Source organism: Vicia villosa, unplaced genomic scaffold (genome assembly GCF_029867415.1).
Source record: "Vicia villosa cultivar HV-30 ecotype Madison, WI unplaced genomic scaffold, Vvil1.0 ctg.001291F_1_1, whole genome shotgun sequence".
NCBI classification, from domain to species: domain Eukaryota; kingdom Viridiplantae; phylum Streptophyta; class Magnoliopsida; order Fabales; family Fabaceae; genus Vicia; species Vicia villosa.
The window spans coordinates 83299-107960 of record NW_026705563.1 but is presented as its reverse complement, the minus strand read 5'-3'; the positions used below and the strand labels follow the sequence as shown (position 1 = coordinate 107960).

The window sequence follows — 24662 nt, the reverse complement described above, 5'->3', positions numbered from 1 at the left end:
TGCTGAAACTAACAAGTGGTATCCTTGATGAGTTAGAGCGGGTCAGAAAACTGATGTCAAGTTAGTGGATAGATTGACTTTGATTAACCAAGGTAAAGGAGATAATTTCAGAATTGACAAGAATGGTATTGTGAGGTTTGGTGATCGAGTTTATGTTCCTGATGTTACCGAACTTAGAAAGAGTATTCTTGAAGAAGGACACCGTAGCGGGTTGAGTATATAAAACCAATTGATTTACGTGCTACAATTGACTCAAAGGAATTCCTAGGATGCTTTCCAACCAGACAAATTTCACAAGCCTTTTCAGGCGAGGTTATTTTAGGCATATACCTAACACCTGTTCCTTATCAACTAATTGAGCAAGACTCCTGAAATTTAAATGGCCAAATCTGAGATGCCATAATAAACTATCTTGAGTGGACATTTTTGCATAGAAAAACTTCATATCAAATGCTCTCATGGATGTTTGAAATGTTCTATTTGTTGTAAATGGTGAATTCAACACCAATAATTGATTAATATAAAAATATTAGGGTTAAATATGTTTGTTGTCCCTATAAATATTCCAGCTTTTAGTCCTTCTAAAATTTTCCTTCAAACATTGGTCCTCCTAAAATCTTCCGTCCCCAATTTCAATCTTTGCCGTCTATTTGGTCTAACGGAAGTTGACGTGGCATGCCACATGGCACACTACGTCAGTTAAAGTCAACACTACAAAAAAGGAGACAAATTACGGGGGTTTGAAACCTCCTTTATATAACTGAAATATAATTAAAAAAGAAAAGAAAAAGAGTCTTCTTCCCCCCTCTTCCCCTCTCTTCCACCACCCAAATCATCTTCTTCCGCTTCTCTCTTCAACTTTCTCACCATAAATTTAGATTTTAGAATTCTTTGAATGTGAATGGAAAGGTTCTTTGCATTCTCTCCGTGAATTTCTCTTTTTGCTTGTCTTGGTTTACAAGTGAACATGAACTGTTTGAAAAAATGCCTCAAAGAAATAGAAAGTAAACTCAAATCTAAGAAATATAAAGTAAACTCAAATATGTTATATTGTAATAGTTGAGCACAATATCATTCTCTGATGGGAGATGCTTATATTTTCACTTTTTAACTTACTCATTTTCTTTATCAATGTAAACTTTGAAATCAAACACTTCCCATTAGAACATGGGTAGGTTTCATTAATGTCATACTAAGATTCTAAAAACAACTTGTATATGTAGTAGTTGATGGAAATGTACTAAAAAAAGTGTATAAGAAGTTGATCACATTAAGTTTTAACCCTGTCATAAATCATAAAATATATTATAATAAGGTATATGATTGGAAGGATAAGTTCCACCGGAAGGGTCAACTATGACCCTTGATATGAAGTATATGAAAGCCTATACATTCCAGAACATCTTTCTTTCTCCAACATAGTTGCCTCTTGAGGAAAGTGAATATTAATTTATAAAATGGCAACACAACCCATAAGCTATTAATGAAAAATAGAAGACCAACCTACATCCACATAAAAATTGAATCATGCTTTGTAAGTCAGACAGAGCGAGACCGAGGAAGCGCTGCGATTACACTCGTCGGAGAGAAAAGAGACAGAAGAGACACCCATTACCATTTCTATCATGGTATAAATGTGATAAAAGTGACAAAAGATCTTTTTTTATGTTGTAGACGGAGATGCTTTGCAAATGAAATTTAATGTGATAAAATTATGACCTTTAGTTTGGGAATATTAATGTTAGCTTACTACTAAAATGTTTATAAACATCAAAGGAGTACAACATATTTTTGTTATGCTTGTCTGTGCTTGCATAGGATCTTTCATAACTAAGCTATTGAAAATTACAAATTAAGGCTTAGAAGGTTTGCTAGATGATGAGCAATCATGATTTTAGCAATATTATTTTGTATCTTTTTTGGTTGGAATTTCTAAGTAGACCTTTTCCCTTTATTAACTTTAATATTGCATGCATCTCAGTGATACATTTCAGTAATATTGCTGAAAGAATACATTTCAGTGATATTGCATGCATATAAATAGCTTCTAAAAGAATATTTCCATTCATATTCAAAGAATTCTAAAATTTATATTTATAGTGAGAAAGTTGAAGAGAGAAGAGGAAGAAGATGATTTTGATTGAGGAAGAGAGGGGAATAGGAGGAAGAAGACTATTTTTTAAAATTATTTTTCAGTTATTTAAAGGGGGTTTCAAACTCCCACAATCTGTCTCGTTTTCTATAGTGTTGACTTTCAGTGACGTGTCATGTTACATCAGTTTCCGTTAGACCAAATAGACGGCAGGGACTAAAATCAAGGACGGAAAATTTTAGAAGGACTAAAAGCAAAAGTTGAAATATTTATAGAGACCACAAACATATTTAACCCAAAAAATTATAATACATTATTCTTCAGTAACTGAAAAACATATTTCATAAGTTGGCAAACACTATATAAATTAAATAAAATACTAGGGACATATAACACTTCTTCAATGATTTTCATTTTCCATCTTCTTTCATGAAAACAATCTTTCCCATTTCTTCCATTGTCAAGGTCTATGGTCTACCAGCTTCACTCTAGTTAACATGGCTTATAGCCAAATCTTTCAGCCAATCTCTATGTGATGTCATATGATTTGAGCAACCAATATTTATGAACCATGCTTTTGAATCGCAACTCTCAGTACTAGTTGTTGTTACCATCAATAAGACATGGTCTGAATCCAAATCTTTCTGAACCATATCTGCTTCTTCTTTAATCAGTGTATATTTTTCTTTGCCAAACCAACATTTAGATGCATAATGTCCATACTTCTCACGATTGAAGCATTTGATCTTTTTCTTATCATAACTTTTCTTCTTGCTATGATTCTTCATGAATCCTCCTATTTTTCTTGAAGATTCAGGTTTTACACCAATTCTTGTCTTTTCTTTTACACTCTTTAGTCTTATATTTTTTCTTTCTTTATTCAAAAGTTTCTTTCTTAGTTTGAGCCAACAAAACCTGTTTAACATCCTTTTCACTTTGTCTTTGATTCACTCTAAGCTCTTGAGCTTCAAGTGTTCCTAGCAACTATTTCATCTTCATATTGCTAAAATATTTTGTCTCCTCAATTATCACCAAAACCATGTCATATTGAAGAGTAAAAGTGTAAAAAAACCTTCTCAATCATCGCATCTTATTATAATGTTTCACTTGAACTATTCATCCAAGTTGTCACGGCAAATAATTTTGAAAAAGAAACTACAACAAATTCATTTCCTTTCATCTCCAATGTTTTTTGATATTTTTATTTGATTCTTTGAAGATTGCACGCTAAACTTCTATTTGATTTTAAAAAAAAAGTTAAAAATTTTCAATCACATATTCACTCACATCTCTTTCATTTTGTTTGCACCATCAATCTAAATTCTCACTATAAAAAAATTAACAAATTTGTTGGAAAATTATTGTATCCCATCATAACTTCAGTCACTATTATTTCCTACCAATCTAATCCGGCTCTTGTCCAACCACTATCGTGATTTTAGGATCACCCACAACTATCGTGAAGTTAATTTTTGTGCAGATTATCTGGCGAGTTATGGTTTACATTCTAAAGCTACGACTTGGTTCACTCAAATTCCTCAAAATATTATTAGAGATTACTTGTTAGATAAATCGGGTACCCCTAGGCTTAGGCTTTGTCGTTAAAGGGTCTTGGTTTTGGTCCCCCTGTATAACTGGTTCTCTTTTTTTTTTTATAATATTTTGCTCTTTTTGATTAAAAAAAAAAAAAATCAAACTCCCTTGTGTTTCTTGTAATTTCCTTTTTTGATTTATAATATCTTCTTTTTGCTAAAAAAAAAAAAAAAAAAGGAAAATGAAAAACTAAAAGATGAAATGACATATCCATCTCAAATACTGCCACGTTCAATACTGTGGGCCCTTCACCCCCGCGTGTCCAAACTCTTATTTTTAACTGGCCCACATATTCAAACTTTCTTGAAGCATATTACACTAATTTTCCAAAGAAATAAAAAATAAATTATGAGATAAAAAAAAATTGATTTCTTTACTTTAAAATTTAAAATTCTATAAGAATACAAGAATCTGGTTAAACCTTGAAATCATGTAAAAACAAAAAAATCTGTAGAAGTAAGCTGAACTGATCTCTCATCGGATCTCTCCTCCGCCTCTCACGGCGGAGCATCCTCTCAACCCGCCGCAGAAGCTTCTCACCGACGAGGTTTTTACACTTTCGTAATTCAATCTTTAAACCATGCCATATGTGTAGTTTTTTTAGATTAACTTCAAATCTGAATTTCGCACTGGATCGATTTGTTTTCGTTTTACGATTGGAATTATTTGAATTTGAATTTTTGTGTTCTTCGTTTTGTGTTTTCGTGAATTGGAATTGAAGATTTGTTTATGATTTTTCGTTTTGCTGATATTGTTGAGAAGGTAAAGTTAACGATGGCTGAAGCTTTTGGTGGTGAAATTTGCGGCATGTTTGTTGTTTCAGGAGGCTGAAGCATGTGAGGTTATTTTCCGATTGCATTTACTCAATTAATTATTATGATTGTTATTTGTTTTGATTTAATTTATTATTATTATTATTATTATTATTATTATTATTATTATTGTTATTATTATTATTAGAGTTTAATGGAGATATGTAAAAAAATTTTACACCATAAAAAAAAGTTTTAGAATATCATCCAATAAAAATATATCATTTTGTCATGTCATCTCATTAATTTAAAAATATGTTAGTCTATAATAGTATAAAACATTACAAGACAACTTTTTGTATTGTATTGTGTTTGATGAATAAAGTACTTGATAATTTTTTTTTTTCCGATTTTGCTTGATATGTCTATATAGTAATTAAGATTGGACCACACATCAAACCGGTGTACTTATGAGGTCAGGGTTTTAAGTTCGATCGTGGATGAACCGATTATATATAAATAAATATTTTTTGTTATATATAAGAATAATAATGCAAATTATATTTTTTACAAAATAAAATAATTTATTGATAATTTCTTAATAATTTATACTTAATAAGTCTTTTATAAATATTTTATATAGTTTTTTATATTTTTAATGGGTTAGATAGATAATTTGAAAACTTTCATTTTAATATGATAATAATAATATAATAATAATAATATAATAATAATTAATAATATAATAATTTTATAAATTGTTTATTTACGATATTGTTTGGTCATTTTCTATGCGTTAAACTGCATTTTATCGTATTTATCTATTATATATTATTATATAAAATCCACTCTCATTCATCAAATGAATAGAGAATAACAAAATAATTTAAAATAATGTATTAGAGTGCTTGGAGAAAGAAAAAGAAAATTAAATCATGCATTATTTTGATTCAAAACAAATTTTTTTAATCATATTTTTATAAATCAAAAGCAAAATCCGGTCTAACCCTAAAAATCGTCTAAATTGCCGGTTTTTCAATTTTTGAGCGGTTTTCCGATTTAAATCTCGGTTCTTCCGCATGTCGGTTTTTAGGTCCAAATAAATCGGTTAGGGTTTTGGTTCCTGGTCTGATCCAGTTTTGATTACCATGCTATGCACCAAACAAAATTATATAATTTTTACTATACTTGATATATAAAATATTAATATTTATGGATAAAATATTAAATAATAAGAAGGAAGAAAAATGTGTCTTTTTAATATGTTTATGCAGTAGACATAATAATATAATTTTTATTATAATATTTTTTATTGATATATAAATATTAATATTTATGAATGAAAATAATAAATAATATAAAGAGAAGAAAAATGATAAATAGATATTTTTTTCTACTTTGTTTGATATGTCGATGAAGCAAATAAAAATATAATTTTAATTATAATATTCTTTATTTATATATAAAACATTAATATTACATTTATGAATTAAAATATTAAATAATAAGAAAGAGGGAGTGTAATATTGTATTTTGATATATTTCTTTTGATAATTTGAGCTTGAGATAAAAAGTTGTTTCATGGTTTAGTTGTGGACTAGAATTCATGTTTTTTCCAATCCTTTAGTTATGTTTTGTCCAATACTAAAATTAGTTTCTGCATCAAATATAGTTAAAAAAAAGTTACAAGTTCTTTGTTTATGTAATATGGATCTCTATTTTTTTTAATTATATTATATCTAGTGGAGATACATATGGAAAACTAAAAAAAACTAAATATGTATTTTGATGAGAAAATCAAACATTTAAATATTTTTTAATGATATTTAGGAACTAATAGGATGATATAATTATTTTAATTATATAATATTACAAAATATATAATATTGAAAATATCATCAAATTAAAGAAATAAAGAGAGGAGAAAGGAGGATGATATAATTTATATTTCTAAAAAAATGATGCACATTTACATCATTTAAGGGATATTTATACTACTAAAATTACTATTATTACATAAATGTAATAATTGTTATTTACTAAGAATTAGTCTTTATTATAAATAGAAATGATAAATGAGTTAAGTTTAATAATAGGATAAGTAAATTATTACATTTATGTAATAATAGTATATCTCTAGTGGTATAAATAACCCTTTTCCTTCATGTAAATGCTATTTCTGAGAAATATAAGATATATCATCTACTTGCTCTTATCTTTATTTTCTTAGTTTGATATATTCTAACATTATATATTTTGTAGTATTATATAATCACAATAGTAATTTTTATCATCCCATTAATTCACAAATATCATAAAAAAAAAAATTCAAAATCTAATTTTCTCATCAGAAACAAATTTTAATAAAAAAGACACTGATATAGGCACAAATGGATTGAAGTCTATTTTTCACCATCAATTATGGTCTTGAAAATCTTGACATTGAAATGATTCAGCTGATAGGATTTATGTGTAGGAGTCGGTTTGTCTTTACTTGAATAGTTAGGAAAGATAGAATAAAAATTTATTAGTTAATTGATTATGAGTTTGATCAATGGTTTAAAAAACCATTTACTTTTGGGCTGATTAGTCATATATGAAAGGTAAGTTAGAATAAATACTCATTTCATGACGTGGTTGGGATTAGATTGAGTGAGAAAAATGAAAGAAATTATTGGTCTTGGACCCTTTTTATAAACACTGTTATTGATATACAAATTACATCATGCTTTCTTATTAACAGTTCTAATTCAATCATTTACCTCTGAATTGTATTTTAAATATCATTTGCATCTTTTTCTTTTCAACAAACTAACACTAATCTGATGCCACAGTCTCTGATTAACATTGATTTCATTTGTTAGGAGTAACTAAGGTAAGACACTGCTCATATATATTGCTCTGTTGGAGGTAATATACATTAAATTCTTTTTCTTTCTATTATTACAAGAACTGGTTTAATACTATGTTATCAAACTCGGCCGATCCGGCCGTTATCTTGGCACGAAACAACAAAACCAAGAAAACCATGTCAGGTTGTGCTGTTTCATCACAAATGGGTGATTCGGCTGGAACGACCGCGGTAATGGGATTAGATTCGGAACGACGCCACTCTAATGTGGCAGCTCCGGCAGTCTCAGCTGTAAATGATATTACCTTTAAGTTTTTAAGGATAGCAAGGTTATTTTAGTGAATTTTATTTGCATTTGGAAGTATGCTTGGCTTAAGACTTATGGTTTTTATTTCTTAATATGAACACTCATGAATTTTGATTAATTTATTTTAGCTTCTTCTTGTTGTCAGGTGACATCTCCGATGTAGCGGTTCTGTTGAGCGGCATCCTGTTCCGAGTTTCCAGTTTTTTTGTAAGAATCTTTGGAGTTTCGAATTTTGTAGAGTTGGCTATGATTGTTCGTGCACAAGTCTCTTCTCAAGTGCCAGCATCTGAGTTTCGGATTTTGTAGAGTTGGCTATGATTGTTCATGCAAAAGACTCTTCTCAAGTGCCTGCTTCCGAGTTTGGCGTTTGCTCGAGAGAAAAAGAACACTCTGCGTCTAGCATTCGAGTTTGCTCCTTTTCGTTTTCCTTACATGTATCCTGATTTGGATACCTGTTTACATGACGAGATGGCAGCTGCAACCTTCAAAGGACCTCCTAGCGAATGTTCCAGGAATAAGAAAATGGAAAGAAGGCCTTCAGGTAGAAGACGTGTCTTTGTTCAGACAGAAACCGGTTGTGTTCTTGGCATGGAATTAGAAAGGAGTGACAATGCGCACACTGTGAAGAGGAAGTTACAGGTAGCATTCAATGTCCCGACTGAGGAAAGTTCACTTATATGTGGCGACACAGTCTTGAAAAATGATCTGAGTGTAGTTAGAAATGATTCTCCACTTCTTCTCACCAGGAACTTTTTACATAGAAGTTCATCTACCCCGTGCCTTTCACCGACCGGTAGGGATCTTCAACATAGGGATCAGAGTGGACCGATTGAGATTATAGGCCGCTCGGATATGTTATCTGGAACTAAACAATTGGTTAAGGATATTATGATGGCAATAAAAGGTGGCGTCGAACCAATTCCTATTCAGAGTGGATTAGGAGGTGCGTATTATTTTAGAAACATTTATGGTGAAAACGTCGCAATTGTGAAACCAACTGATGAGGAACCTTATGCACCAAATGTAACACCCCAATTCTACCCAAAGCATTTAGGCAAGAAAATATCAGAGTATTTAAAATTTCATACAACACAATTAGGATGTTACACTAAGTAACCAAACAAACACCTTGAAAACAAACGGACATCACCGATGTTAAAAACATACACACCTGCCAATAACATGATACATAACACACGGAAGATATGAACATATATATATATATACGCATAGCTCTCACTCTCAAAGAGGAGTTTTCCAAAATAAAGTGTTTACAATATACAATGGCACGTTATCACATATACATGTTCAAAAGAGTCATATACAAATAAATAACAACAGACTCCCGACTACCCAGTGTTACATATCAGAGCGACCGACAAGACCAACTGGAGAACTACCTCTTCCAAAAGACTTCCAAAGCGGCTAATCTGCAGGATGCCACTCAAGCATCAAATCAGCAGAAGGGTGAGAATATAATTCATAATGAAAGCATGACAATTATAGTAATGCCAACAAGTATCATCAAGAATCATACAACAAAGTAATCCACTCATTTAACCACAATTAATATATAAGTAATGTGACACATGAATGATAACATAATTATAAAGACAGACAATGATGAATGAGACTCGACTATGCATATGCATGTGGTACCAAATCCGGAGTAAAACTCCCCTTGTCATTATGACAAATACACCTTTGCCGAGCATTATGCTGGGACTTCTTTCCCTCAGGAAAATACACCTTTGTCGAGCATCAAGCTACGACTAAACGTCATCGAGCATTTAGCCCCCACTGATGACCTCTTGCCACTAGGGCAAATACACCTTTTTACCGAGCATTAAGCCCCCACTGGTAATAATTGCCAATACAGGCCACCTGCTAATAGCATTCCGCCATTAACGTAATGAAATGTTATGCTGTGCAAATATATGACTCTATTACACGACAACAACATCATCAACAATATAACACGGTCACATACCCACGTTACACCGTTTATATTCTATCCAAAAGGATACATCACCAATTAATAACATCGTTATCAATTACATCACACCATAATTACCACACAGGCATTAATAAGCACACATTCACCGTTCAAACATACTGGCCACATCGGCATAGATGAACGTATAATTGCATCACATCAAATTAATATTGGCCATTGGCCCACAACTCCATCAATACATCATCAACAAGTTGTAATAACAACAATTCAACAATGATAATACATCATTCTCATAACAACATTTACTTGCCATAAGGCCACACATCATGTTAACAACAAACAACCAAACATCGTCATATATCAAGAATGAACATTCATTAATACATAACACATATGAACATGATCTCATGTTATCAACAACTAATCACATACCTCATACCATCACGATAACATTCACACAACGCATCATTATCAATTACAACCAAGCACTATGATTATTTACCAATCATATCGCACATATAAACAATTATGTGTTTTCATCAACAACACCTCATAACTAACTAATAACAAGCTAACCAAGCCTATACTATCATATAGAACATCCAACTAGCTTCCTAACACTTCGAACGGCGTACGAAACGGAGCTACGGATCAAAAGTTACAAGGTTTCAAGGTTTGGTTAATTGAACATACTACACAACTCATCACTTGATCCTAATAAAAATAATGGGATACTACATCCTATGAATCATTTAATTAGATAATAATATAGTTCATTGCGTTAGCTTTCCAACGCTTCGAACGGCGACAAAATCGGAGTTACGGTTCAAGAGTTATGAAGTTTCAAAGTTTTGGAAAAACAGAAAAAGCTGTCATCCGCTTCAGCTCCGCTCAGCGGACCTGGGCAGAGAATTTTCTGCAACAGAACCTCCGCTCAGCGGACCCACCTCCGCTCAGCGGACCTGCGTAAACCCAGAAAAAACCAGAACAAACCAGAACCATTCCAGCCCCCTTATACCCACCAAAACCACTCCAAAACATCATTACAACACCAATACAACACATACAAACCATAGAAACAACCTAACATCAAGCTTTTCACGGTTAATTCATCAATCTAACTCAAAACCTAACTTTTCATCCAAACTCAATCAAGCCATAGAAATGGAAAAGAAAGCATGATCAATCACCACAACACAACAAGGATATCATTTATTCATCATACAATCATTCTCGAACAAACTTAAATCAAACAAAGATCACACAAGAAAATTGTGGAAATTGGAACAAGAAGAACAAGAACAAGAACAAGAACAAGACTATAAGAATCATACAATCAAGATAAATTAGATTCACCCCCTTACCTTGCTATAGCAACGATCGGAACTCGAATCGGTCGAGAATCCACCAATCTACACTTTTTCCTTCTTTTCCTCTTCTTCTTTCTCTCTTCTCTTTCTTTCTTTCCTTTCTTTCTCTTCTTTCTATCTTTGTTTTCTTTATAAAGAAAATATCTTCCTCGCGGAAATGACCAAAATGCCCCTACGCTCAAATATCGTTCAAACGCCCCAAAACGCGGAATATTACCTTTATAATATTTCCGGTACCAAAAATATGAAAACCTTCAATTAAATATTAGTCTGCCATCCCGAACTAATACCGACTGAAACAACTCCAAAAACGGTACAATTCCAATAAACGTCACAAACGTCCAAATCAAGTATATACTTATTTTCCGGGCGTTACAACTCTCCCCCACTTAGAAGATTTCCGTCCTCGGAAATATCCCAAACACAAACAAACTTGGATACGCCCTTGCCTCCGACTAACCAACTATCAAGCCACGAAAGCAACGACACAATCAGCGCCAAACAACGAATTACTCTAGCTAAAAGCAAAACAACCAAAACACAACAATGGCAACGAGATGCAATGCCCATACAATGCACTCATCGACTAACACCAAAACACAAGAAATAACCAAGACACAGACAACAACCCGGTCGCACAACATCCAAATAACCATGCCAAGACATAGCAGTCAAACATGTAACCAAAACATCTGGTGGTCTTATAATTCCTACCACATCCACTGTCCATAATTGAACTCTAACAATTCATACACATACGAACCGCGTCATTTCACGCTCCCGATGCGCACTCTGATTTCCCACAACAAACAGATTTACCAATTCCATAACCATCTTCCAGCTCCTTCTAGTATTCACCAGAAACTCATTGTTCTCTCTTAACATACTCAACCTCTTAATATGCTGTGTCAGCTTGCACACCAGACAAAAGTCTTTGTATTATCCAATCAAAGACAAAAGGCTAATCCAAACACATCCTTGTTTCACAACACAAGCCCTCATAGATCCTTAAGTGACCAAATCGTCCTCTCAGTCTGACCAATATACAACTCGCAAGTACTTCCATCGGTTAATCCATTCTTATCGAAATAACGTGAGCAGACTTCGTCAATATATCCACAATAACCCAAATCGCCTCACAATTACTCGACGTCCTCGGCAAAACAGAAACAAAATCCATAGAAATGCTATTCCACTTCTACTCAGGAATGGATAACAGTTACATGAAACCAGACAACTCCTGACAAGTCCAACACAAATAAACAAAACCCTTCATATCCTTCTTCATTACCTTGCCACCAAAAATGACCTTCTCAAATCTTGATACATCTTAGTACGTCAGGATGAATACTCAAATCACTATGACACACTTCATCCAAAGTCCTCTTTTCAAATCCGAACATTAGGAATACAAACTTGATCATGACATCCCATGACATTGCTCTTATCAATCCGAAGATCACCATCTTTACCTTTGACTAATAAATGTCATCTTATCAACCCATTCAAATCCGATTTCCGACCTTTTCTAATCTCATCAAGAATACCATAAGTAAGCTTTCACATATAAAGCTCAACACTTGAAGAAGTCGCTTTACGAACCAAACTCAAATCTCACAACTGTTTCAACAATCACAATACTCGAATCATCCACATAGACGTATGCAATGGTTCTCATATTCAACTCGTTCTGTTCAAACGAATACCTCAAACTCTTGTAGTCACTTACACACACAAATCTCGATCCGAATAATTAGTGCCTTTAAATTTCCCAAACAGAAATAACAACTTCCAACTCTAAATCTTGTGACAGGTAAATCCTTTCAAAAATCTTAACTCACATAAAAGCATAAACCACCACTTACCCCTTGAACATTCACTTCATTCAACCAAAAACTCACATAAGGAAACTTAGCAAACAACTTCTTCTTCCCAACACGGACAAAACAATTCTCAAATACTTAGCATGATCATCTTCACACTGATGATACCCATACCTCAAATCAAACTTGCAAAACAAACAAGCTCCAACCAACTTGATCCGTCAAAATATCAATCCTCGAAAGTGGATACTTTTCCTTAATTGTCACTTTTCTCAATTGTCTAAAATCGACACGAAGCCTGATAGAACCTTCCTTCTTAACCAACAAAACACATGCACCCTACGGCGACACACTCGAACGAACAAACCTCTTCTCAAGAAAATCCTTAAGTTGACTCCTCAACTCTTCCAACTCAGAAGTTGGCATCCGATACGGAACCCTCGACACAACAATAGTTCTAGGAACTAAATCCATCAAAACAGAACTCCAAGACAGAATTCCTCTTTTCGATGATGAATCAATTAAACCTTCAAGAAACACTTATACAAATGCACAACTATCCGCAATTCCCACAATTGCTCTTTCTCAAGGACATCTAAAATCGTCGACAACATAAACAATGTCGTACCACCTTGCACCGACTCATTCACTTCCAATATTATCAAACTAGTCAGATAAGCCTATCACGTCCAATACGATCCCGTCTACTATCAACAAGAGATTAAGGGTGATCAAGTCCTCAATTTGTCAATAGGTAGCCGACAATCATAATAGAGTATAAACTATCAGTACTAACATTAATAATATTCTTTTCCAACTTTTGCTCATAGCACAGAAGCACTATGATTCCATAATTCACAAATCTCTCAAGATCATCTGAACCAGCTAACACCGACGTCCGGTAGCTACGTACCAAAACACTTCTAACAATATCTCAAAACAAAATACCTGAGATCCTACTCATCTCTTCATACTCCTAATTCTCACTCGAGTTCCAAAACGTTTCTAACAACGTCAACTCACACAAGGCTACTCAAACAACAACTTCATAGTCCATCAGTAGCGTTAGAGCATCACAACTCTCTAAATTCCATTCCTTAGAATTAACCAACATCTACTCCGTGACACTCCAACTTGATTAACAACCAAAGTCTTAAGTCCAAGTCGCCTTCACTTCAGAAAACAACAAATTCCAACAACACTAGTACTGCTGCCCTCAATAGCATACTAACATCTTGCAACTGAAACATATCCGAGAAACATATCTTCTCCCCCACTTAGCTTCAAACCATACCTGCATACAACTGACTAGAGGCACAACAAGTACTGACAGTGCTCCACACACTTATCACGTACTGAGGAATTAAACAACATTAGACAACACTGGCCGGACAGACCGACCTGCTCTGATACCACTAATGTAACACCCCAATTCTACCCAAAGCATTTAGGCAAGAAAATATCAGAGTATTTAAAATTTCATACAACACAATTAGGATGTTACACTAAGTAACCAAACAAACACCTTGAAAACAAACGGACATCACCGATGTTAAAAACATACACACCTGCCAATAACATGATACATAACACACGGAAGATATGAACATATATATATATATACGCATAGCTCTCACTCTCAAAGAGGAGTTTTCCAAAATAAAGTGTTTACAATATACAATGGCACGTTATCACATATACATGTTCAAAAGAGTCATATACAAATAAATAACAACAGACTCCCGACTACCCAGTGTTACATATCAGAGCGACCGACAAGACCAACTGGAGAACTACCTCTTCCAAAAGACTTCCAAAGCGGCTAATCTGCAGGATGCCACTCAAGCATCAAATCAGCAGAAGGGTGAGAATATAATTCATAATGAAAGCATGACAATTATAGTAATGCCAACAAGTATCATCAAGAATCATACAACAAAGTAATCCACTCATTTAACCACAATTAATATATAAGTAATGTGACACATGAATGATAACATAATTATAAAGACAGACAATGATGAATGAGACTCGACTATGCATATGCATGTGGTACCAAATCCGGAGTAAAACTCCCCTTGTCATTATGACAAATACACCTTTGCCGAGCATTATGCTGGGACTTCTTTCCCTCAGGAAAATACACCTTTGTCGAGCATCAAGCTACGACTAAACGTCATCGAGCATTTAGCCCCCACTGATGACCTCTTGCCACTAGGGCAAATACACCTTTTTACCGAGCATTAAGCCCCCACTGGTAATAATTGCCAATACAGGCCACCTGCTAATAGCATTCCGCCATTAACGTAATGAAATGTTATGCTGTGCAAATATATGACTCTATTACACGACAACAACATCATCAACAATATAACACGGTCACATACCCACGTTACACCGTTTATATTCTATCCAAAAGGATACATCACCAATTAATAACATCGTTATCAATTACATCACACCATAATTACCACACAGGCATTAATAAGCACACATTCACCGTTCAAACATACTGGCCACATCGGCATAGATGAACGTATAATTGCATCACATCAAATTAATATTGGCCATTGGCCCACAACTCCATCAATACATCATCAACAAGTTGTAATAACAACAATTCAACAATGATAATACATCATTCTCATAACAACATTTACTTGCCATAAGGCCACACATCATGTTAACAACAAACAACCAAACATCGTCATATATCAAGAATGAACATTCATTAATACATAACACATATGAACATGATCTCATGTTATCAACAACTAATCACATACCTCATACCATCACGATAACATTCACACAACGCATCATTATCAATTACAACCAAGCACTATGATTATTTACCAATCATATCGCACATATAAACAATTATGTGTTTTCATCAACAACACCTCATAACTAACTAATAACAAGCTAACCAAGCCTATACTATCATATAGAACATCCAACTAGCTTCCTAACACTTCGAACGGCGTACGAAACGGAGCTACGGATCAAAAGTTACAAGGTTTCAAGGTTTGGTTAATTGAACATACTACACAACTCATCACTTGATCCTAATAAAAATAATGGGATACTACATCCTATGAATCATTTAATTAGATAATAATATAGTTCATTGCGTTAGCTTTCCAACGCTTCGAACGGCGACAAAATCGGAGTTACGGTTCAAGAGTTATGAAGTTTCAAAGTTTTGGAAAAACAGAAAAAGCTGTCATCCGCTTCAGCTCCGCTCAGCGGACCTGGGCAGAGAATTTTCTGCAACAGAACCTCCGCTCAGCGGACCCACCTCCGCTCAGCGGACCTGCGTAAACCCAGAAAAAACCAGAACAAACCAGAACCATTCCAGCCCCCTTATACCCACCAAAACCACTCCAAAACATCATTACAACACCAATACAACACATACAAACCATAGAAACAACCTAACATCAAGCTTTTCACGGTTAATTCATCAATCTAACTCAAAACCTAACTTTTCATCCAAACTCAATCAAGCCATAGAAATGGAAAAGAAAGCATGATCAATCACCACAACACAACAAGGATATCATTTATTCATCATACAATCATTCTCGAACAAACTTAAATCAAACAAAGATCACACAAGAAAATTGTGGAAATTGGAACAAGAAGAACAAGAACAAGAACAAGAACAAGACTATAAGAATCATACAATCAAGATAAATTAGATTCACCCCCTTACCTTGCTATAGCAACGATCGGAACTCGAATCGGTCGAGAATCCACCAATCTACACTTTTTCCTTCTTTTCCTCTTCTTCTTTCTCTCTTCTCTTTCTTTCTTTCCTTTCTTTCTCTTCTTTCTATCTTTGTTTTCTTTATAAAGAAAATATCTTCCTCGCGGAAATGACCAAAATGCCCCTACGCTCAAATATCGTTCAAACGCCCCAAAACGCGGAATATTACCTTTATAATATTTCCGGTACCAAAAATATGAAAACCTTCAATTAAATATTAGTCTGCCATCCCGAACTAATACCGACTGAAACAACTCCAAAAACGGTACAATTCCAATAAACGTCACAAACGTCCAAATCAAGTATATACTTATTTTCCGGGCGTTACACCAAACAATCCGAAAGGTTTCGTTGGTAAAGCTCTCGGACAACCAGGTTTGAAAAGGTCCGTGAGGGTTGGAGAGACGGGATTCAGAGAAGTTGCAGCTTACCTTCTTGATCATGATCATTTCGCGAATGTGCCTTCTACTGCACTTGTGAAGGTTACTCACACTATTTTTAATGTTAACGACATGGTCAATGGTAATATGTGTCTTAACAAGAAGCAAGTAAGCAAGATTGCATCACTCCAACATTACATTCCTCATGATTTTGATGCAAGTGATCATGGAACTTCTAGTTTTCCTGTTACTTCTGTTCATAGGATCGGAATTTTAGATGTGCGCATCTTAAATACAGACAGACACGCAGGAAATCTTCTCGTCAAGAAGCTTGACGGGCTTGGAAGGTTTGACCGGGTTGAGCTTTTTCCTATTGATCATGGTCTTTGTCTACCTGAAAATCTGGAAGATCCTTATTTTGAATGGATCCATTGGCCTCAAGCTTCAATTCCTTTCTCTGACGATGAGCTGAAGTACATATCTCGACTAGATCCATTTCGTGATTCAGAAATGCTTAGAATGGAGCTTCCAATGATTCGAGAAGCATGCTTGCGAGTTTTGATTCTTTGTACTTTGTTCCTCAAAGAAGCAGCAGCCTTTGGTCTTTGTCTAGCTGAGATCGGCGATATGATGAGTAGAGAATTTCACTGTCACGATGAAGAACCTAGTGAGCTTGAGCTTATATGTATTGAGGCGAAGAAGCTATTAGATCATGAAGATTTATCATCTTTTGAGACAAAAGTAGGAGACAAAGATGCGACCCTTTTTCAGTTAGATTGCGAGGATCCGGATTCTGATTTAGTCTTAAATATAGAAGAGAATCCAACATCAGTGTTATTACCATCTCAATTCCGAATGAAAAACGGAAACTGTAGAACTAAACTTTCTAAACTAGAAGAGAGTGTAATGGAGGAGGAAGAAGGCGATATTTCAAAGCTATCTGTGTTGGTGAAAAACGCGGCTATCAATGAAAAATCTTGGCAGTTTTCGGGTGAGAAACAAAGAAGCGACTCTTCGATTGCGAGTTCTTCTTCGGTTGCGAGTTCTTCTGGAGATAATAGTGTGAATGATTTGGTGAAAAATTCATGTTTTGTGAACCTGACAGATATGGATGAAGAGAAGTGGAACCAGTTTCTTGAGAATTTTCAAAGGTTATTAATCCCAGCTTTTGTTAATAGTAAAGAAAAGAAGATGAAGAGGCAGAGACAGAGGCTTGGAACCTCATGCAAGTTTTAGAAGCATTATTATATAAATGAAATATGGTTTGAAACAATGTATTAAAGGCTTGTGCAATGTGTCACACACTATACATATAGTTTGTAAAAGAAATTGTCAAGTAGTGAGTGAGTTCTGAACTATGAAGCACATACACCAGACATCGGCATTGACATTGACACATCGGTGTTAGAGTTTCACAGGGACAAACACTCCTATTTTCAGAGGTGTCGGTGCTTCAGAGGTCCTGGACCTTTTATGTGAAATAAGGTAAAGACATAGACTCATTATCATGGAGATTTTGGGACTGGATTTCCCTTAATATGATAATCCTTATAAAACTGGTTTTCAATCTCTTTTGCAGTATGATCAATATCTTGAGGTTTTTTGAAAATTTGTTGTTCAGAACTTGATGATCTCTCTGAACTGTCCTTATAAACTGGGACATCATCACAATGTTTTGAACACTTGGTGGTGTCTGTGTTGGGACTATTACTTTGACTTATAAACTTGTTGATTTTTGAAGATGCCTTTGCCTTGAGTACCATTTGCTTCTGTTTGTTTGGATTTATAAATCAGGTCAGAAATATTAAACAATAAAAAAAGTGGAAAGCTAGTTAATACTAACTCTATAATCTTGTGGTTGTAATTTGAGTCCCCTGAAGCTTGTTTTTGTTGATGAATCCCTTTGGACAGTCATGAGCAAGAGACATCCTAGTAAAAGACTTGAGAGTAATATGAAGATGAACTTCATCCCAGTGTTTCTATTTCTCATGATTATGTTTTGTAAGAGAAAAACTAAGTAGCAAACTAGAGTTTTATAGAGGGGTTCAAACTCCAAAACATGAGTCACATTAAGCTAGCTATGTTTTTTCTTCTGATTACTATAATTTGATTATTTCAATTGGTATGTTAAAGGACAGGTTTAAAGTATAGAGTTAGAGATGAATACAAAGTTATGAGTAAGAGACAAATAAAGCTAGGGAGGTAGTTGGTATGATACATCTCATATTGAGGTGGAAACTCTGCACAGTGTCGGTTACCTATTCGAATTGAAACAACAATGTTTATAATGTTTATATGCAGAAGCAAATTTGGATTTTTTTTTAAATAATCAGGTTTTAAAAAAAAAAACTACCCAAAAAAACTAGGGAAAATTTATCAAAGTGTCTAGGTTTGGCAGCATACCCTGAAATATGCGCCAAACCAAATGGCGCAAGCAGTGATTTTTTAAGTGAATTCGCCATTTCAAATGGCATCAATGTGCAAACCTAATTAGGTTAGCCATTTGAAATGGCGTTTGTGCAATATATATATATATATATATATATATATATATATATATATATATATATATATATATATATATTTATATATATATTTATATATATATTTTTTTTATTATTTATTTTTTAAGGGCAATATGTAATGAACGATAGTGAAAAAAAAGTCGGAAAACAAACAACTTCATTAATTTAAACCGACAGATACATTGGAAAACAACAGAAACAACAACTGATTAAGGGAAAATTAAAATACAATTAGTGTCTCCCATGACCTAAACGTCCGTCGGTTCCTCATTTAGGACCGCGTATATCATGTTGAAGATGTTGACGGGGACCCCCATCCCGTCCCCTTTGTGGTTCTTGTTCTGTCTGTGTGGATGGCCCTGGAATTGTGTCATCAATAAGGTCGGTGTCAAGGAATTCGTCAAGGCCACCGTAACGTCCCGGAAGCCGACTGTCGTAAAGTCGGTTACCCATTCCCTCATAGCTTTGAAATGGTGGTGGGGGAGGAGGTGAAGTTATGATTTCTGGTACGTAGCACTCGGCGGCACTTGCACTTCCTTGATAAAAGACAAATTTTTCGGTTGGTATTGTGTAACCATATGGGCTACGATGGTGAGAGGCTTGTGATATTAGTGGGTCGCGGCGGTCACTTGCATCTTGTGGACCTAAGTCGGGACTTAGTTGGCTTCTTGAGGAACCAGCCTTATTGTGTTGGCTGAATGATCTAGAGGAGCCTACCTCTGGGTACTGGGTGGGTCGTATACGGTTTTGGCGAGGTGGTTGACTGCGTGGTTGAAATAGTGGTTGGGACTAGGTTTGATATGGGATGTGTTGTTGGTAGAGTGGTTGGGACTGAGTTTGGAACGGGTTGTATTGTTGGTAGAGTGGTTGGGACTGAGTTTGGAATGGGTTGTACTGTTGGGAGTTATGCTGGTACTGGGTTTGTTCTAGGTACTGTTGTTGTTGTTGTTACAGGAAGAAGAAGATGAACATGAAACTGAAGTTGACGACATGGTCAATGGAGAATCTGAAGACGAGCAGCACATATCGGTGCCTCCGGATCATGTGTACGAACCTCCTGCACATATGACTAACTTGAACTTACAAGGTGACGAACCTTCATCTGATATCTTCTTCAACCCATACATACAAAGTGATGAAGTGTTAAAGACCAGAGATAAGTTTCCATCTAAGGAGGCATGTCTGAGAACTATTAAAAAATGGCACATGGCACGTAATGTTGATTTTACAGTAGATCGCTCGAACCTAGAAAGATATATAATCATTTATAAAAATCATGATGGTGCATTCAGACTGTGTGCTTCGTATAGGAAGAGAAGTGATGCCTGGGTCATAGGGTCGATTTCACAACAACACACATGTGTCAACTCTAATATGTGCCAAGATCATACGAAGCTTAGTTATGATCTTATCTATCAGGAGATCTTGCCTCTTATCAACGGTGACCCGTCTCTGAAGGTGAAAACGATAATCTCGCATATCGTTATAGCATACAACTATACTCCATCCTACATAAAGGCTTGGATAGCAAAAACAAAGGTCATTCAAATTGTGTACGGAAATTGGGAGGGGTCATTCAAAAAACTTCCACGTTACCTAACTACGCTTCAAACATATGCTCCTGACACCGTTTCTATTCTAGAGACATTGCCAGCGCATGCCCTGGATGGAACTCGTGTCCAAGGAAATGAAATATTTCATCGCCTTTTCTGGGCTTTCCAACCTTGCATACGAGGGTTTTCATATTGTAAACCGATACTGCAAATTGATGGAACTTGGTTATGCGGTAAATACAAAGGAACCATGTTGATGGTTGTTGCACAAGATGGAAACAACAATATATTTCGAGTAGCCTTCGCAATAGTGGAAGGTGAAACTGCCGCGGGTTGGAGTTTCTTTCTAAGGAATCTCCGAAAATATGTTGCTCCTCAACCTGATCTTTGTTTAATCTCTAATAGGCATGCTTCCATTGAAAGTGCTTACAACAATTCGGATAACGGATGGCAACACCCATCATCAACACATGTATACTGTATTCGACATATTGCCCAGCATTTCATGCGGGAGATTAAGGATAGGCACCTCCGGAAGACACTAGTCAATGCGGGATATACGTTAACTCAACCCACATTCCAACATTATCAGAGTGAAATTGTAATGTCAAATCCGGATGCAGGAAGCTGGATTGATAACCTTTCAAGGGAGAAATGGACTAGGGCTTATGACAACAGCGTAAGATGGGGCCACATGACAACAATTCTTGTGGAATCCATGAATGATGTCTTTAAGGGCATTCAAAAGCTTCCTTTTACTGCACTGGTGGAAGTAACCTACTTTAGGATGGCTTCGCTATTCTCATCAAGAGGTCAGAGGTGGTGTGTTGTTAAAGAATCAGGACAAATGTTCTGCGAGAGTTGCATGAAATTTTTGAAAGAACAATCATCAAAGGCCAACAATCATGACGTTACTGCTTTCGATCGATTCAACCGCACATTCAGTGTTAGATAAACAATTGATCACAATAAAGGATTACCGAGACAACAGTATATGGTTATACTAGATGATCATTGGTTTGAATGTGGAAAGTTTAAAGCATTTTGTATGCCTTTCTCACATGTCATAGCAGCATGTGCATATGCGCACCAAGATGCATTGTCACTACTATCTTCAATTTACAAGACTGAAATCTTGCCTGAGGTATATAATGTCTCATTTCCAGTGGTAGCGAAGGAGGATTACTGGCATGAGTATGATGGGGAAGTAGTTTGGCATAATGACATCATGCGACGAAAGAAAAAGGGTCGCTCCAACAGTACTCGTATTCGAACCGAAATGGATGTTGGTGACAAAATGGAAAGAAAGTGTAGCATTTGCCGTCAGCTAGGGCACAATAAAAACAAATGTCCTAGTCGTGGAACAACCTCAACGCATGTTTAATTGTATGCCCTAGGAAAATTATTGTGTAACAACTTTGTAAAATATTTCGAAGCAATGTACTTTACTTTATTTAATGAACTTTGCTTTACATTAAAAGGTACATACATCTTGGTCAGTCTTTACTTCAGCCATGCCCATCCCTCTTAAAAATTTCCAGACAAAAAAAATCAGAGATAAAATCGATAAACGGAACATAAAACTATGTGCGAAATGAAAGGGAATGAGGTATTTTTTCCAAAAAAAAGTCCTAACACATAGAAGCCATCTCAAATGGATCCTATGTGTAAACCCCTGTACATAGGCACCATTTCAAATGACTAACCTAATTTGGGTTATACATAGTCGCCATTTCAAATGGCGCATACTACATTTTTTTGACTGTTGACGCCATCTGGTATGGCGCATACTCCAGAGTGTGCTGCCAAACCTAAACACTTTGGTAAATTTTTCCAAAACATGTTTTTTTTTTTAATATTTTTTTTTAAAAAATTGGTTATTTAAATTTTTTTTTTTGCAAATTTGAGACAAAATAATATTTTAATGGTGGTTTATCACTCCTTGTTTCCACTTCACGTTTGAAAAAGTCAATTCTCTTAACGAATTTTCACTTACTCAACTCTAATATAAAACATGCTACTATCACATTTTGCAAGAAGCAAGATTAGAGATTGAACCATAGAAGAAGGCTCGTAACTTATCATTGAAGGCTTCCTTTCATCTTCATCTTATAGTTTGGTCGTTTATGGAAAAAAGCTGAAACTCTCCATCACAATATGAGAGTATATTTCTTTCCTTTTTATATTATCAAAAGCAGAGAAGAATACTAATCTCATATAAGGACAACTTGAGAACCACATTTATAAAAGAATAAGGCCATCCAAAAAGGATAAGGTTAGGGTGTTTCAAAACCAAACCAAAAGAAAAATGTAAATTGAATCAAATTAAATCGAAAATTGTATAAAATCGTATTTGGTTCGGATGTGTTTGGGTCATATTTTAACAAATTGTGCAGTTCGGTTTGGTTTGCGGTTTCTATTTTGCAAACTGAATCAAACCGCATTATGTTACAATCCAATTTTCACTTTCACTCACATCCAATCCAAACCTAAATCTATTATGTCTTAACCTTACGATTACAAATGATTTTCTCTTCCTCACACTTTGGGTTTTAGTTTTAGTCTTCTCAAATCTCTCATAGCAGTATATTACCTTCTTCTCCAAATACATCTTGCTTCTTCTTCTCTAATCTCTACTCTCTTATATTCTTTCTTTTTCACCTTCTCATTTTTATATTACCGCTCTCTCTTTCAATTTCATTTTTATCGCATCTCTTCTTCTCTAATCTCTCATCTCTTTTATTCTTTCTTTTTCATCTTTCACTAATCTCTCATTTCCTCTATTTATTTTATTTTATTATATTATTTTGATATTATTTTATGCTATTGTTTTAGGTTTATTATTCCAATTTTATCTAATATGATTTTTACATATTAAATGATAAGTTGTGGTCCAAATATGATGAGTTTAATTGTTATTTGGTAGTGTATGAATGACTAAATATAAATTTATGTTGTCAATCAAATCAAACCAAATTTGTTTGATTTGGGTTGGTTCGATTCTATTTCTAAAAGCCAATCAAATCAAATTAAATCAAACCACACATTTTTTTCTTGCGGTTTAGATGATCTTTTGCGTCCAAACTGCACCACAAACACCCCTAGATAAGGTCATATCTTTTGGGATACTCTTTACACCCACCCTTAAATGTGCATACCACGTCCTTGAAAATTCAAATCTGTCCTTCATGCATCCGGGTTGTATCTTTGGACGTACCAAAATCACACCAAACTGCACTTTTCTGAGATGCACCCCATTTTGAACAAAATATGGTCAAGAGATACATGATCGTATATTATTTGGATGTATCTAGAGATGAATCTCCGAAATGTTTCCTGACGTTCTTTACAAGGTGTTGGAAGCGTGTTAATTGTAAGAGTGAATTATTTGGGAGATGCATCTCCAAAAAACCTCTGAATTATTTTCGAGCAACACCATTGTCCCAAACATCGTAATTTTTTAAGCAAAGTTAAGTAAAATCATAGTAAAGTCAAAGTAAAATCAAGTTATATTAAAGTCAAACGAATGCAAAAAGTCATACATTAATCCAAGTATACAACACTGTACAAAATATTTGTCCAAAAATACCAAAAAAATACATCCAAATATTAAAAAAAATACACCATACGTAAACTATTGGGTATGTCAAACCCCTTACATTCTCCTCCTCTGACTGTACTGCATCA

General features: G+C 34.7%; 3 protein-coding genes across 9 annotated transcripts; all 3 read left to right on the top strand.

Annotated features, from left to right (window-relative positions):
* The first annotated feature begins 4069 nt into the window (after positions 1–4069).
* LOC131634424 (phosphatidylinositol 4-kinase gamma 7-like) lies at positions 4070–9226 on the top strand. Of its 7 annotated transcripts, none has more exons than XM_058905088.1 (4): positions 4070–4232; positions 4448–4521; positions 7302–7347; positions 7741–9226. In XM_058905088.1, exon 4 carries the CDS (start codon positions 7920–7922, stop codon positions 8709–8711), a length of 792 nt encoding a protein of 263 aa, XP_058761071.1. In that variant the 5' UTR covers positions 4070–4232; positions 4448–4521; positions 7302–7347; positions 7741–7919; the 3' UTR covers positions 8712–9226. The 7 variants fall into 7 exon arrangements, with proteins under 7 accessions (XP_058761071.1, XP_058761070.1, XP_058761072.1 ...); XM_058905087.1 differs by having other exon boundaries at positions 4448–4526; XM_058905089.1 differs by lacking the exon at positions 7302–7347.
* A 7803-nt stretch (positions 9227–17029) lies between these two features.
* Positions 17030–18133, top strand: LOC131634433 (phosphatidylinositol 4-kinase gamma 7-like). Its single transcript, XM_058905102.1, has one exon. It carries the CDS (start codon positions 17030–17032, stop codon positions 18131–18133), a length of 1104 nt encoding a protein of 367 aa, XP_058761085.1.
* A 2089-nt stretch (positions 18134–20222) lies between these two features.
* On the top strand, positions 20223–21930 carry LOC131634432 (uncharacterized). The gene is made up of 2 exons (XM_058905101.1): positions 20223–20288; positions 20377–21930. The coding sequence occupies exons 1-2, from the start codon at positions 20223–20225 to the stop codon at positions 21928–21930; spliced, it is 1620 nt and encodes a 539-aa protein (XP_058761084.1).
* The last annotated feature ends 2732 nt before the right edge of the window (positions 21931–24662 follow it).

Excerpts from the sequence above, each read along its gene's own strand:
- LOC131634424 (XM_058905089.1), top strand. The coding sequence starts at position 7,920 with ATGCAAAAGACTCTTCTCAAGTGCCTGCTTCCGAGTTTGGCGTTTGCT.
- LOC131634433 (XM_058905102.1), top strand. The coding sequence starts at position 17,030 with ATGGTCAATGGTAATATGTGTCTTAACAAGAAGCAAGTAAGCAAGATT.
- LOC131634432 (XM_058905101.1), top strand. The coding sequence starts at position 20,223 with ATGGGATGTGTTGTTGGTAGAGTGGTTGGGACTGAGTTTGGAACGGGT. Across the intron at positions 20,289-20,376 it reads GTTGTATTGTTGGTAGAGTG|GAAGAAGAAGATGAACATGA; the intron begins GTTGGGACTGAG and ends TTGTTGTTACAG.